The 15,564-nt window shown below is 41.9% G+C and overlaps 1 protein-coding gene across 1 annotated transcript in view; it reads right to left on the reverse strand.

Moving 5' to 3' along the window:
* LOC129703884 (uncharacterized) overlaps window positions 1–15,564 on the reverse strand; it is a 314,315-nt gene that overhangs the window by 62,638 nt on the left and 236,113 nt on the right. Inside the window, exons 15-16 of the mRNA XM_055646562.1 lie at window positions 9,706–9,895; window positions 717–861 (exon numbers count right to left, since the gene is read on the reverse strand). Coding sequence (XP_055502537.1) covers window positions 717–861; window positions 9,706–9,895 — 335 coding nt within the window. The remainder of the gene's footprint in view (window positions 1–716; window positions 862–9,705; window positions 9,896–15,564) is intronic.

The following is a 15,564-nucleotide window of genomic DNA, read 5'->3' on the forward strand; positions in this document are numbered from 1 at the left end:
TCTCCAAAATCAATATATCTTTCCTGTTGCATGGAACAGAGAACTGAATGCCCTACCCCAGAGGAGCTTTTAATTTCTTGCCGTTTAAAGATAAAGGGAAACTATCTATTATCCTTTTTACTCCGTATTGTTATATTAGTCCATTGTTTTTTATGGTCAACTCTTCTTTTGGGACTCCTAAATTTCTACAAGTTCACAGTTCAAGCTTCTTTCCGTTTTGAAAATTCTGTTTAATCTTTCTTGTGTCCTAAATTAATTACCTCAAACATTCATACAAGGAGCACCGTCTACTAGCTCTCACCCACTAATCTATCAACTCCTTTTCAACTTTTTATTTCTATCTACATTATTTTCTGTGCAATCCAACATGATGTTGTTAGCACTTTCATATGCAAAGACCTGCATCTTATAATGTTCAGTGCTTATTTGTACTAATTAATCTGTGGTAGCTGATTTTCGTCCACATATTTCTTTCTGCAGCCTAATTCCAGAAACCTTTTGAGATTACTGAGAGATTTATTCTCAGTTTGCACAGAGCATCAGACCTTTAAGAACCTTTAGCACTATTCACCTTCATAGCACCACACGAGTAATGCACTGTCATCCAAAGTCAATTAAATACGTTAAAAGTGGGCAACATCAGTTGGTGATCTTGCAAAATAATGTTTGAGCAAGGAAATATCTTTGAATATTATTTGCATTAATAAACCTCTTACTTTTCTTCCTGTCAAGCCACTCTTCAAACTCTGAATACACCAGCGGTATCGGTTCCCAGTGAGCACCAAACCGTCTTCGCAGGCGGGTCATCATCTGTCGATAATATCTTACAACACTTGCTAGTGACTTTCCATGGCTTGAAGTCTGTAGTCAAAGAGATAAGCATTATAATGTATAGGAAAGAACTGCAGATACTGGTTTATATCAAAGATAGACACTAAGTAACTCGGGCTGTCCCGTGGAAGTGAAAATGTCAAATGGAATTTTCGCACTGTAAACACTGTATATATTTATTACTTGGACAGGGGCCACAGAGTGGCACGGGTGGGGGACTGTTTGGTGAAATTTGAAAAATGTAAAAAAATTGTACTGAAAAAACTTGGATAGTCTCCGAAAATGTCGGATGAATTTGTTTGTTTGAATGGTTCAGGAATTGTATATATTTATCAATGAATAAAGTCTATTTTGAAATTAAAAAAAAAAAAAACTTGGGCTGTCCCGCTGAAACTTGACTAGTTTCAACTACTGCTCATATTCATTGTGAAGGTGGCAGTCAGTGAAAATCAAAACAAAAATGTAGATGCTAGAAATCTGAAATGAAAATCAAAAAAATTCTGGAAACACTCCCTTACAGAATTTATCAAGCACCATCTGTGGAAACAAAACAGAAGAGAAACAAAGGATAAGGTCATCAACTTGAAATATTAACTAAAAATATTTCTCTTCACACAGATGCTGCCTGACCAGGTGAATATTTCAAGCATTTTCTATTTTCTACTTTTATCTCAAAGGCAGGGAATTTTCAGTTAGCTCTACTTCAACATTCCAGTCCAGGAGAATTTATTTCAAATATTTCAAAAAATTAATCTGCTCATTTTTTTTGTGGTAGTTTCATTCTGCCTTCAGTTTTTTTTTAAATTTCCCCAAAATGAGACGACCAGTAATGCTATATTTGAAATTCCCAGGAATATTTAATCTCATTCATCATAATTTGACAGTTCCAGTTTACTTATTACAGAGATAGGTTGAATAAGTTAGGTCTTTATTCTCTGGAGCGCAGAAGGGTTAAGGGGGGACTTGATAGAGGTCTTTAAAATGATGAGAGGGATAGACAGAGTTGATGTGGACAAGCTTTTTCCCTTTGAGAATAGGGAAGATTCAAACAAGAGGACATGACTTCAGAATTAAGGGACAGAAGTTTAGGGGTAATATGAGGGGGAACTTCTTTACTCAGAGAGTGGTAGCGGTGTGGAATGAGCTTCCAGTGGAAGTGGTGGAGGCAGGTTCATTGGTATAATTTAAAAATAAATTGGATAGGCATATGGATGAGAAGGGAATGGAGGGTTATGGTATGAGTGCAGGCAGGTGGGACTAAGGGAAAAAAAGTTGTTCGGCACGGACTTGTAGGGCCGAGATGACCTGTTTCCGTGCTGTAATTGTTATATGGTTATATGGTTATGGAACAACCAAGCTTTACTAACCCTGCTTCCCTGAAACAATGTTCAGCAAAACACACAAACTATGTTTTTCTTTGACCCCAAAATATCAGTGTCCGACTATAACCACAAATACAGCCCCGTATGTGCCATGACTCCTGTGCTGTGGAGGTTCACTCTCATCTTTCCAGCCTCAGGGTCATTCCAGGATGTTCCTGCAGAACTCTGCCACATCTCAGTTCCCTGCCCAACACTACGCACTCAAACTCTATACTCAAGATGAGAAGACTTCAGGGCAGTCAGCGCTGCCAAAGGCATTTATCTGCTCTGCAGGCTACCCTAAAGCAGAACTATTCTTTTTGATTTATTTACTTACAGAGACCTCCCTGGTAACTTCCTGAGAGAATTTGCAGGGAGGTCTTACACTATAGCCCTGAAAGGCTTTTGCAGTCTAACTGCAAAATGGAAACGCTGTCTGTTGGCAATATTCATTCTCAGTCAATCCCAGTCTTCTTGGAACTCAACACTCACCGCTTCCCTCCCATCAGTGCCACACCCATTTATTCAATAACAACATTCACTTAAACTGGAAGAGTGTGGAGTATTCATTTGATAGTCGACCGCAAAGATTGAAAACATGCAATGCATTCTTGGAGAGAGCATATAATGAAACTAATATGCTCATTTCAGTGTGGCAATATGCAGGGGAACCAGAATATGCTTTTCTATAATCCTTATAGTTACTCAATTTCAGTGTTATAGCGAACAAGACCACGTACAAAAGTACAAAAAAAAAGGTATGCAACAATTTCTAGGTCCAGAACTCTCAAATTCAATGGCACTAAAGCTCCAGTCCACAAAACCACAGAAGAACATATTGGCAAGGTCCATGTAAAAATATTTTTATTTGTCTTGCAAATGGGCGCATTTGAAAACGAATTAGAGTCACTCAGTCGGTGTAAAAGGACTGTAAAACTGAAGGCAAAAGATGCACAAAAACAACTTTAGCAATGATTTGAGTATTATAAATTCATTCAAAGGGTACTTGAGGCTTAGCGACAATTCTTCAGTTTCCAATAACACAAGAGATGCACCAATCACCAATAATGTGGAAAACCCTATCATAGAAATGAATAAAACCCAATGACCAGAAAACAACAAAACTACAATAGTCAATTAGACGAAAGCTTATGAGAATCTTATGCACATTTCCTGTCATGACCCAAAAATCCATGATCTAAAGGATGCAAACTCATTTATACCAACCAAATGAACTGGGACAGAAAAGACTGCAAAAGCACTGCAGGTGACAGGGGTCTGAAGAAGGGTTTCGGCCTGAAACGTTGCCTATTTCCTTCGCTCCATAGATGCTGCTGCACCCGCTGAGTTTCGCCAGCTATTTTGTGTACCTACTGCAGATGACATTTCTGTTCAGCTGGGTAATAACTTGTAAAAAGACAGGACAGGCAGATGAGGGTTGATTTTGGCATACTGTTCTGCACAGACATCGTGGGCTGAAGGGCTTGTTGCTGTGCTGTATTAGTCTCCTTTATTCCTGGACATTACAAGTTGTAAAAACAGGCTGTGATGCAACTGGTTGGCATGCTCTTCACATCGATAAAGAAAGGTTTCTGAATCCCTGGCCTTCTCTTCCTGAAGTCAAGACTCATCTAGCTTTAAAAGCGTTGGAATCACAGCAGTTAAATATCTTGTGCAGATTTGCCTCAAGCTTTACTCTTGACATTGCACATAGGCCTTTTAGAGAATACTCTTTTGAATTTATTTTTTGTTTCTCGTTAAACTGCCTCTTTAGAGTCATCAATTTTTACGGTTGAAGTTTATGGAGTTGATTGTCAGAAGTTTTGCATTTGCCAGCGGAGAGCAATTTTATTGCTTCTTGATCTGCTTCCAAGACTTAAATACCCATTTATATCATGGTAACTAGTACAATATGAGGTTCTCCTCCAGTATCAACTTGACCGGGATACTGCACAAAGTTATCATAACCTCTGTAGATGTCAACACAATTTATTTTGGCAGTGACACAATAAGCCATTGTGGTGGAGCAGGGAATGAAACCTATACTAAGTTCCCTGTTTGCAAAGACGAAGGTTTTACAGCATTGATGTAACTGATCCTGTATTTGGGTGGTCATATATTGAATTTGAATAATATGCTTTGAATAGATTTTAAATATCTAATCCCCAGCGATTGAAATAAATTAAACTTCAGTAAATGACCAAGGCAAACATATCTTTTGAATGTGAAGTGGAGAGTACAGAAACTGGTGTGCATTGTGGCATGTTATGGACATAAAACATATGCCAAGTGTAATGTATTCATACATATTCATGTGTATGTTAATAAGTTGGCGTTTAATCTAAGCAGGGAATGTTGGGTAATAAACCCCTCTCTTGTGATCCAGGCAACTAGTGTGTAAGTCTTGTTCTTCATTCTGCCGTCCGAATATAACAAAATTGGCGACGAGGATGGGATAGAGTTTGTGAACTCATCCTTTAAATACAGTGCAGGACTATTTTGCAACATGCAGTATTGTTTAATATTTTAAACAGCAAATACGGTGAAGTGTCACAGTTGTTTGCGAACTGGACATAATAGGCTGCAGATCCTTCTATGCATGGAACTGTAGTTTAAAACAGCAGTAGTACAAATCGTCGAGGTTTTGTCAGACTATCTCTATGTTGTGTCTACGATGGCGTCCTTTGGATTGTATAGGATTCTAGACTGAGTTCTTTTTTGTCGAGTTCCTCATGCTGATATAACCTTTGTACAGATGAGTTTTAGGTGCATTGTTACACCAGAACAGACAAGAAATAGGGGTTTCTGAACAGACTTTAAAAAAAAAAAAGAGAACGACACGATAACGGTGTCCACGGGCTACATCAGAAACCTTGGCACTTTCAACAAGAGTAGAGAGCCATTCAGCTCCTATATGGAGAGAGCAAACATGTTTTTCACAGCAAACAATATAATGGAGATTAGCGGTGAACGAGAGGTAGTGACTGAAACAAATAAGACCGTTTGCGAACGCATGAAAGCGATTCTGCTCACGGAGATCGGTCCTGAACTGTACGGCACACTCGTGAATTTCCTTGCACCCATAAAGGCAAAAGACGTGCCATTCAATGACATTCTGAAGAAGTTGGAGGAGTACTTCAACCCAAAGCCTCTGGAAATTGCAGAAAGTTATAAATTCACCACTAGAAACCAGAAGCAGAATGAGACAATCAATGAGTACATTGTTGCCTTAAAAAATGTAACTTTGCAATGTAACTTTGGAACCTTTCTCGGACGCGCACCACGCGACAGATTTGTTTTGTGGTCTAGTGGATGATCAAATTCAGTCCAAACTCATGAACACTCCAGATCCTATATTCGAGAATGCATGCAAGATTGCTACCACAATGGAGATGGCATCAAAGAATGCTCGCGAGTTTCATCCACCACAGAATGCAGTGGCCGTTTACAGTCACAAGGTAATGTCTACGGCCAAACCAAGAGGCGCTAAACCAAAACCAAAGTATGGCAGGGAGCCGAGTTCAGCCAGTTGTTATTGTTGCAACGGTAATCATTCATCCCAATTTTGTCAGTTCAAAATAGCCAAATGCTATAACTGCCAGAAGAAAAGCCATATAGCCTCAGCATGTCAGGCCAAGTTTAAAACAGGAAACTAACAACTTGCGGGAAACAAACGACAACACCAGAAAGCAGTTCACAACTTGGAGATGAACCCAGATGGAAATGAACTTGGGTTGTACACTATTTATGCAACCAACATAAGCCTACAACCAGCCAAGGCAAAGACTTTTGAACTAAACTATTGATTAATGAAAAGTTAATCGATATGTGTATTGACACTGCAGCAGTTGTTCAGTCATGAGTAGAGACCTGTATGAAACAAAGTTCCTACAGACACCATTGTTTGAGAGTATGGTCAAGTTGAGAACCTACTCGGGCGAAGTTTTAGAGACATGCGGACAAATGAACTGTAAAGTTCAGCATAATGGTCAGTCAGGAACACTGCCCATCATTGTGGCCAGCTACAGAAATAAACCAACCCTCCTTGGAAAGGATTGGCTGAGTAGAATAGAGTTAGACTGGAAGAACATTTTCAGTATCGATTTGTCCAAATCACCTTTTGCATGCAGAAATATTTGCTGACAATTACACGGAATAACAGAGTACTCTGCACACATTCAACTTTTATTTAAGAATAAGGGATAAGCCATTTAGAACGGAGATGAGGAAACACTTTTTCACACAGTTGTGAGTCTGTGGAATTCTCTGCCTCAGAGGGCGGTGGAGGCCGGTTCTCTGGATACTTTCAAGAGAGAGCTAGATAGGGCTCGTGAAGATAGCGGAGTCAGGGGATATGGGAAGAAGGCAGGAACGGAGTACTGATTGTGGATGATCAGCCATGATCACATTGAATGGCGGCGCTGGCTCGAAGGGCCGAATGGCCTACTCCTGCACCTGTTGTCTATTGTCTATTTCACAAGATGTGAAACCTGTGAAACCTGTGTATTGTCGACCACGACCTGCACTAAAGCAAGAAGTGGAGGAAGAACTTGACAGGTTAGAGCGGAATGGAGTACCCCTGAAAACAGACCAGAGGAACTGGGCAATGCCAATTGTTGCCCTACCCAAGGTCGACAAAACTGTTCGACTAAGTCTACAAAGTCACAATCAACCAAGCCGTGATGACGAACAATATCCGTTACCAACCTCGCAGGATCTGTACGCAGAACTTAGCGGTACAAGAGTCTTCACTAAACTGGATTTGTCTCACGCTTACGCCCAACTCAATGTTGACAAGGAAAATCAGCGATACTTGACTATCAACACACATAAGGGGTTGCATTCATATACAAAGCTGCCCTATGTTGTGAAATCCTCCCCGAAAATCTTCCTGTCTGTCATGGACAAAATGTTACAAGGCATTCTGCACTGTGTGTGTGCAACCAGGATGACCTACTGATATTCACAGTAGGACATCTGGAAATCCTCGAGCAGGTTCTCACATTACTGAACTGCCACAATGTCAAACTGCGACAGAGTAAATGTGCATTTGCACAGTCAGAGGTGGTCTACCTTGGACTCAAAGTAGATGCCAATGGACTTCGCCCTGTGAAGGCGAAAGTTGAAGCAATAGTGAATGCTCCAAAACCCAACAATGTGACAGAGCTACAATCATTCCTTGGGATGGTGCAGTTCTATGCACGATTCTTTCCAGAGTTAGCAACAGTGCTAAATCCACTAAATTATCTGCTACAAAAAGATGTGAAATGGACATGCGGAAAGAAACAGCAACGTGCATATGGCATCTGCAAAGAAAACTGGATAAGTGACAAGCTCCTTGTTCACTACGACACGCGAGATGAAATTTGCTTGTGAAGCTTCAAGTTATGGTGTAGGTGCAGTGATTTTGCATGTAATGAGTGACGGACAGGAACAGCCTATTGCTTTTGCATCCCCCACCCTATCACCGAGTGAGCGTAATTATGCACAGATAGAAAAGAAGCACTCAGCATCGTGTTCAGAATCAAGAAATTCCATCAGTTTCATCTCGGCAGACCATTCATCCCAATGACTGATCACGAGCCACTACTAGTGATACTTGGCCCCAAGTCAGCTATACCTTCCATGGCGGCATCAAGGATGCAGCGCTGGGCAATTCTGCTGACCCAGTATGACTACAACGTTGAGTACATAAGCTCCAAGTGCAACGCAGTTACAGATGTGTTGCCCAGTTGCCCCATGAGAACTCTGACGTGGGAAGTGAGAACTCAATCTACACACTTCAAGTTGTAGATGAAGACTTTCCAGTGACTGCAATAGAAATTGCAGCAGAAACAGAGGAAGACACTGTGCTGAAAAGGGTCTATGAACAGACATTGAATGGTTGGACTGAAATCGATAGTGGATTGAACTCAGTTCTGAACTCAGAGCTCTGAACACAAGGTAAATGTGCATTTGCGCATGAATTATCATGTGGGCAGGGATGCATTAAGTGGGGTTACAGAGTGGTTGTACCAGAGTCTTTGAAAAACAAAATTATGAATGAACTTCATGCCGAACATCCTGGCATAGTAAACATGAAGTCAATTGCCAGAAGTTTTGTGTATTAACCTGGTATTCACAGTGACATCGAGTCACTGGTGAGCAAATGTATCGTCTGCCAAAATTGCCGGAGTAAACATCCAAAAACACCACTGCAACCCTGGTCGTGGCCAAGTAGATCTTTTCAGAGAATTCATGTAGATTTTTGTGAAAAGGGCAATGATCACTTTCTGGTACTAGTAGATAGTCATTCCAAATGAATTGAGGTTAAGCATATGGGGTCAAGCACTACTACTGAGTGTACCATAGATAAGTTGAGATCAAATTTTCCATGCCATGGTTTACCGGAAGAACTTGTTTCTGATAACAGGCCTCAGTTTCGTTCAGAACGGTTCAAATAGTTCATGCAGCGGAATAGTGTAAAACACACACTTGATCCCCCATACCATCCAACCTCCAACAGGGCGGTGGAACGGTCTGTTAGAATTGTCAAAGATGCTCTCAAGAAACAGGTTTTGCAGGGTAGTTCAAAGCTCAGCATGAAACCTCGTTTGGCAAGTTTCTTGCTGAAGTACAGAACCACACAACACACTACAACGGGTTACTCATCTGCAGAACTGTTGATGAGGAGAGGCTAAGAATACGCCCAAGTATAGTTCAACCCAATTTGGCCTTGAGAGTTGAGCAAAAACAGTTATGTAAAAAACACCATTTTGACTCCCACAAAAAGGAGAAGAACTTCAAGCCACATGAGCAAGTTTGTATTCTCAGTCCTCCCTACAAGTCCAGTCGAGACAAATGGGATGTTGGGAAAATAGTGTGTGGAACAAAAGGATACTTAGTTGAAGTTGGAGATAGAATCAAAAGTGTTCATGTTAATCAAATGATTCCAGCCAAAGATGAACCAAAAACTGAGCATGAAGTCCTAATCCCTGAGATTTTATCTGAAAGTGAGTTGGAAGAGACCACTGTGATTGAAACACGAAGTTCAGTTAGTACAAGTAAAGAAACAAGTTCCTCTGGTCAAAGTCAGGGTACTAAAACAGAGCCAAACAAGCCAACAGTTGAGTCAACACCTAAACCAGTTACACCTATTACTGTTGGACGATCAGGCAGGATCCGTAAACCAGAAGTCAGGTTAGGTTTGTAAGTTAACTGCACAAGTAAAACAATACCATTGGGCATGGCACCATTTATCAAGCCTTTACAAAAACAACTGCTTCTCCAGTACTAAGACCATCCTTAAACTCAATGGTTTTCACCCAATTTGCTAATTATCCCTCCAGGTTTCTTCTCTGCATATTGCCATGGAGTTCCAGAAACAGTACTACTAATGTACTGAATTTAGTACGTTATTTTTAATGTCAGCAATAACATTGCTGCGAAGATCATTAGAGCTATTACTCAAAGATTAGTAAAAAATGTACTTAAGCACCAAATTAGAATGAAGAAGGAAGTTGAAAACACTCACCTTGACTTTAATCCTGTAGTGTGTTTTACGCACTAGCCACCCTCGGATAAACTTCTGAATAAAGATAGCTGCCTTTTTTTGGCGATAAGGACTTGGACCAATCCTCTTAGGATAAGAAGCTTCTATAAGTTCAACATGTGGCATGGAATATTCCAGTCTTCGACTCCGCTCAGCATTGAACCTGCTTAGGCTGCAAAGGGTTAGATTCAAAATTAACATCGGGATAATTTCATGTTGAGACAAGTAAATGTGCTTGACACATTGAGGTGGTCATGACCTAGAATTTAACATGAAGGTTAGGTTATTTCCTGATTTTTGCATTGCCCACAACAGTTATAGCAGGATAAAGAATAATCCTTAATAGAAAATTAACATTGTTGATTAATTAAAAGACTGACTAATTGGTTAAAGTATTTATATTGGATATTTAATGTCATGATTTTTATGTATCTCCCTTTCTTGGCTGGACCAGAAGCCCCATTATATATATTCTTCACATTATGTGTTATGTCAGTTCCCATGGAAGAGATCTTGTCCAGCCAGCTGCGAGAAATATAGAACTATTAAAATTTGTTGCACTTTGTAGATCAAGAAACTCACTAAAAAATGTTCACTGAGACCAACACAAAGGAACTGTGGAGGCATTACGACTTGTTTTAGTCACTGCTATGGCAGACTTCCACACTCACTGTAGCATCATCTGGTTACATAGTATTGGAATAACAAACCAATTCAACCAGATTTACATTTAGAAGACAAAGATAAAGAAAACAGGCTGATATATAACCATTGTGAACAATGAAGCATTATCGCATCGGAAGTGTAAGGTCTAGACTTTTCCCAGGAGAATTAAAACTATTTGGCATAATTTTCCGCAATTTAAAGCTGAAAACTGCGGTATTGAGCTTCTTCCACAGATGATGTGCAATGTATTTAATTTTGTGCTCATCATATCAATTAATCTGCAAAGAAAAGCTTCAGAATATTTCTGTTTTTTAAGGATTAAAGTTCTAAAATTACTCCCAGAACTTCCTGATTTCTGTTAATAGATTTGTGGGGTCAACAGCTCGGAAGCCTCTGAGGAGTGTTTTTATTGTAATCCTAAAGGGCCTGTCCCACTTCTGCGATTTTTTTGGTGACTTGCCGTCATAGTCGCAAGCAGGTCACCGAAAATGTTCAAAATGTTGAAAATCCAGCGGTGACCAGAAAAGGGTTTGACTCTTTGAGCCACTACTCACGGCCATACAGGCGTCACCCCGCGACATCCTGCTCCTCCAGTTTAAATTCCATTTGGAATATTTTTGGAGGACCAGGAAACCAAGAACCAAGAACCAAGATTAAAACGGGTGCCGGCAAGTCGCTGGAAAAATTGCGTAAGTGGGACAGGCCCTTAACATACCCATTTCCAACCAAGTTTAAGACCAGATTACTTTTTAAGGATGCTTGTCTTTGATATAATAATACGCTTAAATGCCGTTAAAGGCATTCGATATAATGCCTTTAATTATGGGAATCCAAGAATAATTCCATGCTGTACTTAAGGATGCAAGTTAAACTCTTCCAAATCAGATTTTCAATGTTGACAGCATGTTTAAGCCCATTTAAATATGTTGTGTTTTTCGGAAATGCCACAGAATAATCAATTTAGCAAAGTTACCTCTGGAATAGATGGATTGCAATGACGAATAAAAGCATGAGAATGAAATGTAAGTAATATAAGGTCACAAGAAAATAACAGCAGGAATAGCCTACCAGACCCCTCAAGCCTGCCCCATAATCAAGATGGTCATGCTTGAAGACATTTTTACACACTGCAGTTTCAAATAATCAAGACATAGCCCTTATTTTGTAGCTATGTCCTCTTGCTTGTGACTCTCCCACTGGTCAAAACACTCATCATCTAACCCGTCACGCCCCCTTAAGACATGATAAATTTGAATAAAGTCAACCCTCACTCTTCTAAACTCCAAGCAATCTATATAATTAAAAGTCTAAACTTGACTACTTCTTGACAGTTTGCACTGTATATTGATTTTAGAAAAAATGTTGCGACTTATGGTTGTGATCTATAGCCATCTTACTCAGACAACATTCTGAGGAACATCATAAATCAGTATTCAAAGGGGCATAGGTTAACCAAGAATAGCCAGCATAGATTTTTGAGGAGTCTGAAACATTGATTCTGTTTTCTTTTTCCACAGTTGCCACCTGACCCTATGAATACTTACACATTTTCTGTTTGCATTTCTGTCTGAATGAATGAATGGATAAGTTTATTGGCCAAGTATTCACATACATGGAACTTGCCTTGGTGCTCTGCCCACAAGTGACAACATGACATACAGTGACAGTTAGGAATGACACATAAAACATTAATGATAAAACATTATTGATTAGACATGTGAATTAAATAAAATACCAGAGCAAAAGAAGGCTACAGATTTTTGGTTATTAAGTAGAGCTACTACTCGTGTTAAAATACTGTTTTTGTGTCTGGCTGTGGCAGCTTTGACAGTCCGGAGTCGCCTTCCAGAAGGAAGTGATTCAAAGAGTTTGCGGCCAAGGTGAGAGGGGTCAGAGCTAATCTTACCTGCTCGCTTCCTGGCCCCTGCAGTGTACAGTTTGTCAATGGAGGGAAGTTTGCAGCCAATAACCTTCAAAGTTGACAGGACGATTCGCTGCAGCCTCTGGAGTGTCGTGCTTGGTGGCTGAGCCAAACCAGGCCATGATGGAGAAGGTGAGGACAGACTCTATGATGGCCGTATAGAATTGGACCATCCAAGAGCGGAACACGCTATCAAAACATGCAGGGGATGGGGGACACCATTTTTTGACGGCCGCGCGCACATGCGCACACTCACACACACACACGTGCGAGGCTTCGGAGGCTCAATCTCAACTCTGCCTGTCTCACCTAGTTAACTACAGCCCTGTCTGGACAGATGGGATACCAGCGTTGCTTCTCCGCACTGGCCATATTTCCCCGCAAGTCCAGGGAGGTTAACCTGGCGGGACCCTCTGGCCACCTGTGGGGGGGGGGGGGAGGAGGGGCACACGGGACAGCGCCGGAGACAGGCCGGGATTGATCCTGCCTGCGGATGAAACGCAGGTCTGTGCCATGTCTCCCTCCTCCAATCGCCGCGCTCTATCCTCAGTCCCGTCCCCCCCAATCCTCCCTCCTCCAATCATCGCGCCCTCGATCATCAGTCCCACCCCCACTGTCTCGCGGAAAGCGGAGATTTTAAAATCGGGATCACAAAAACTTTGGGGGGATGTCCCCCACCTCTCAAAACATGGGGGGGACGTGTCCCCTCTGGCCGCCCTGGGTTTTCCACCTCTGGGACCATCATTGCCTGTGGCAGATTGTGCTTCCTCAGTTGGTGCAGGAAGTACATCCTCTGTTGTGCCTTTTTGACTGTGGAGTCGATAGTGACCCCCCCCCATTTAAGGTCCTTGGACATGATGATTCCCAAGATCTTAAAAGACTCCACAGATGTGACTGTGGTGTTGTTGATGGTGAGTAGGGTAAGCTCTCCAAAAGTCTACAATCAATTCCACTGTCTTTAGAGCATTGAGCTCCAGGTTGTTGCGATGGCACCAGGACGCCAGCTGTGTCACTTCCTGTCCGTAGGTAGATTCCTCCCCATCCTGGATCAGTCCAATCAGGTTTTAGTCGCCTCAAACTTAACAAGCTTGATAGAGGTGTCAGTGAAGGTGCAGTCATTGCTGTAGAGAGAGTAGAGGAGAGGGGAGACTACGCAGCCTTGTGGTGCTCCTATGCTGAGGGTTTGTGGGTCCGAGATGTGTTTTCCCAGCCCCACATACTGTTTCCTGTCTGTCAGGAAGCTGGTGATCCACCGACAGAGGGGTTCAGGCACAGTCAACTTGGAAAGTTTGGTGTGTAGCAGCTCTGGCACCATGGTGTTGAATGCAGCGCTAAAATCAGCAAATAAAATCCTCGCATAGTTCCCCTGGTGATCTAAGTGCTGGAGGATGAAGTGCAGGCCCAGGTTGACTGCATCATCCACAGACCTATTGGCCTGATGTACAAACTGCAGAGGGTCCTGCATGGGTTTGGGATATTTTTCAGCTTGGCCAGCACAAGCCTTTCAAGGCCTGTAGTCATTAAGACCGGTAATCCTTGCCTTTTTAGATATAGGGACAATAATGGAGGCTTTGAAGCAGGCAGATACAGTACAGGTTTGCAGGGACTGGTTGAAAATGTCTGTGTAGACCGGTGCCAGTTGTTCGGCACAGAGCTTGAGAGTAGATGGGGAAACACTGTCCGGTCCTGGAGATTTCCGGCCTTTCTGTCTTCTGAACAGCCTCTCCACCTCCTCTATTTTTTATTGTCGATGATGGAGGTGATGTTGTGCAGCACGGAGGGGGTGGGAAATTGGGTGTTAAAGGGTGATTGGAGAAGGGTGGGAGGGAAAGGGTCTTTTCATACTGGAGTCTTGCTTTAAAAGTAGGTGTGAAGTGGTGATAGAAACATAGAAAATAGGTGCAGGAGTAGGCCATTCAGCCCTTCGAGCCTCCACCGCCATTCAATATGATCATGGCTGATCATCCACTCAGTATCCTGTACCTTCCTTCTCTCATACCCCTTGATCCCTTTAGCCACAAGGGCCACATCTAACTCCCTCTTAAATATAGCCAATGAACTGGCTTCAACTACCTTCTGTGGCAGAGAGTTCCAGAGATTCACCACTCTCTGTGTGAAGAATGTTTTTCTCATCTCGGTCCTGAAAGATTTCCCCCTTATCCTTAAACTGTGACCCCTTGTTCTGGACTTCCCCAACATCGGGAACAATCTTCCTGCATCTAGCATGTCCAACCCCTTAAGAATTTTATAAGTTTCTATAAGATCCCCCCTCAACCTTCTAAATTCTAGCGAGTACAAGCCGAGTCTATCCAGTCGTTCTTCATATGCAAGTCCTGACATCCCAGGAATCAGTCTGGTGAACCTTCTCTGTACTCCCTCTATGGCAAGAATGTCTTTCCTCAGATTAGGAGACCAAAACTGTACACAATACTCCAGATGTGGTCTCACCAAGACCCAGTACAACTGCAGTAGAACCTCCCTGCTCCTATACTCAAATCCTTTTGCTATGAATGCGAACATACCATTCGCTTTCTTCACTGCCTGCTGCACCTGCATGCCTAATTTCAATGACTGGTGTACCATGGCACCCAGGTCTCGTTGCATCTCCCCTTTTCCTAATCGGCCACCATTCAGATAATAGTCTACTTTTCTGTTTTTGCCACCAGTGGATAACCTCACATTTATCCACATTATACTGCATCTGCCATGCATTTGCCCACTCACCCAGCCTATCCAAGTCACCTAGCAGCCTCCTTGCATCCTCCTCACAGCTAACACTGCCCCCCACTTCATGTCATCCACAAACTTAGAGACGTTGCATACAATTCCCTCATCCAAATCATTAATATATATTGTAAATAGCTGGGGTCGCAGCAATGAGCCTTGCGGTACCCCCACTAGTCACTGCCTGTCATTCTGAAAAGGTCCCATTTACTCCTACTCTTTGCTTCCTGCCTGCCAGCCAGTTCTCTATCCACATCAATACTGAACCCCCAATACCGTGTGCTTTAAGTTTGTATGCTAATCTCTTATGTGGGACCTTGTTGAAAGCCTTCTGGAAGTCCAGATATAACATATCCACTGGTTCTCCCTTATCCATTCTACTAGGTACATCCTCGAAAAATTCTATTAGGTTCATCAGACATGATTTACCTTTCATAAATCCATGCTGATTTTGTCCATGGATTTCACCACTTTCCAAATGTGCTGCTATCCCATCTTTAGTAACTGACTCTAGCAGTTTCCCCACTACC

This window comes from Leucoraja erinacea, chromosome 1 (assembly GCF_028641065.1).
Source record: "Leucoraja erinacea ecotype New England chromosome 1, Leri_hhj_1, whole genome shotgun sequence".
Classification (NCBI taxonomy): Eukaryota; Metazoa; Chordata; class Chondrichthyes; order Rajiformes; family Rajidae; genus Leucoraja; species Leucoraja erinaceus.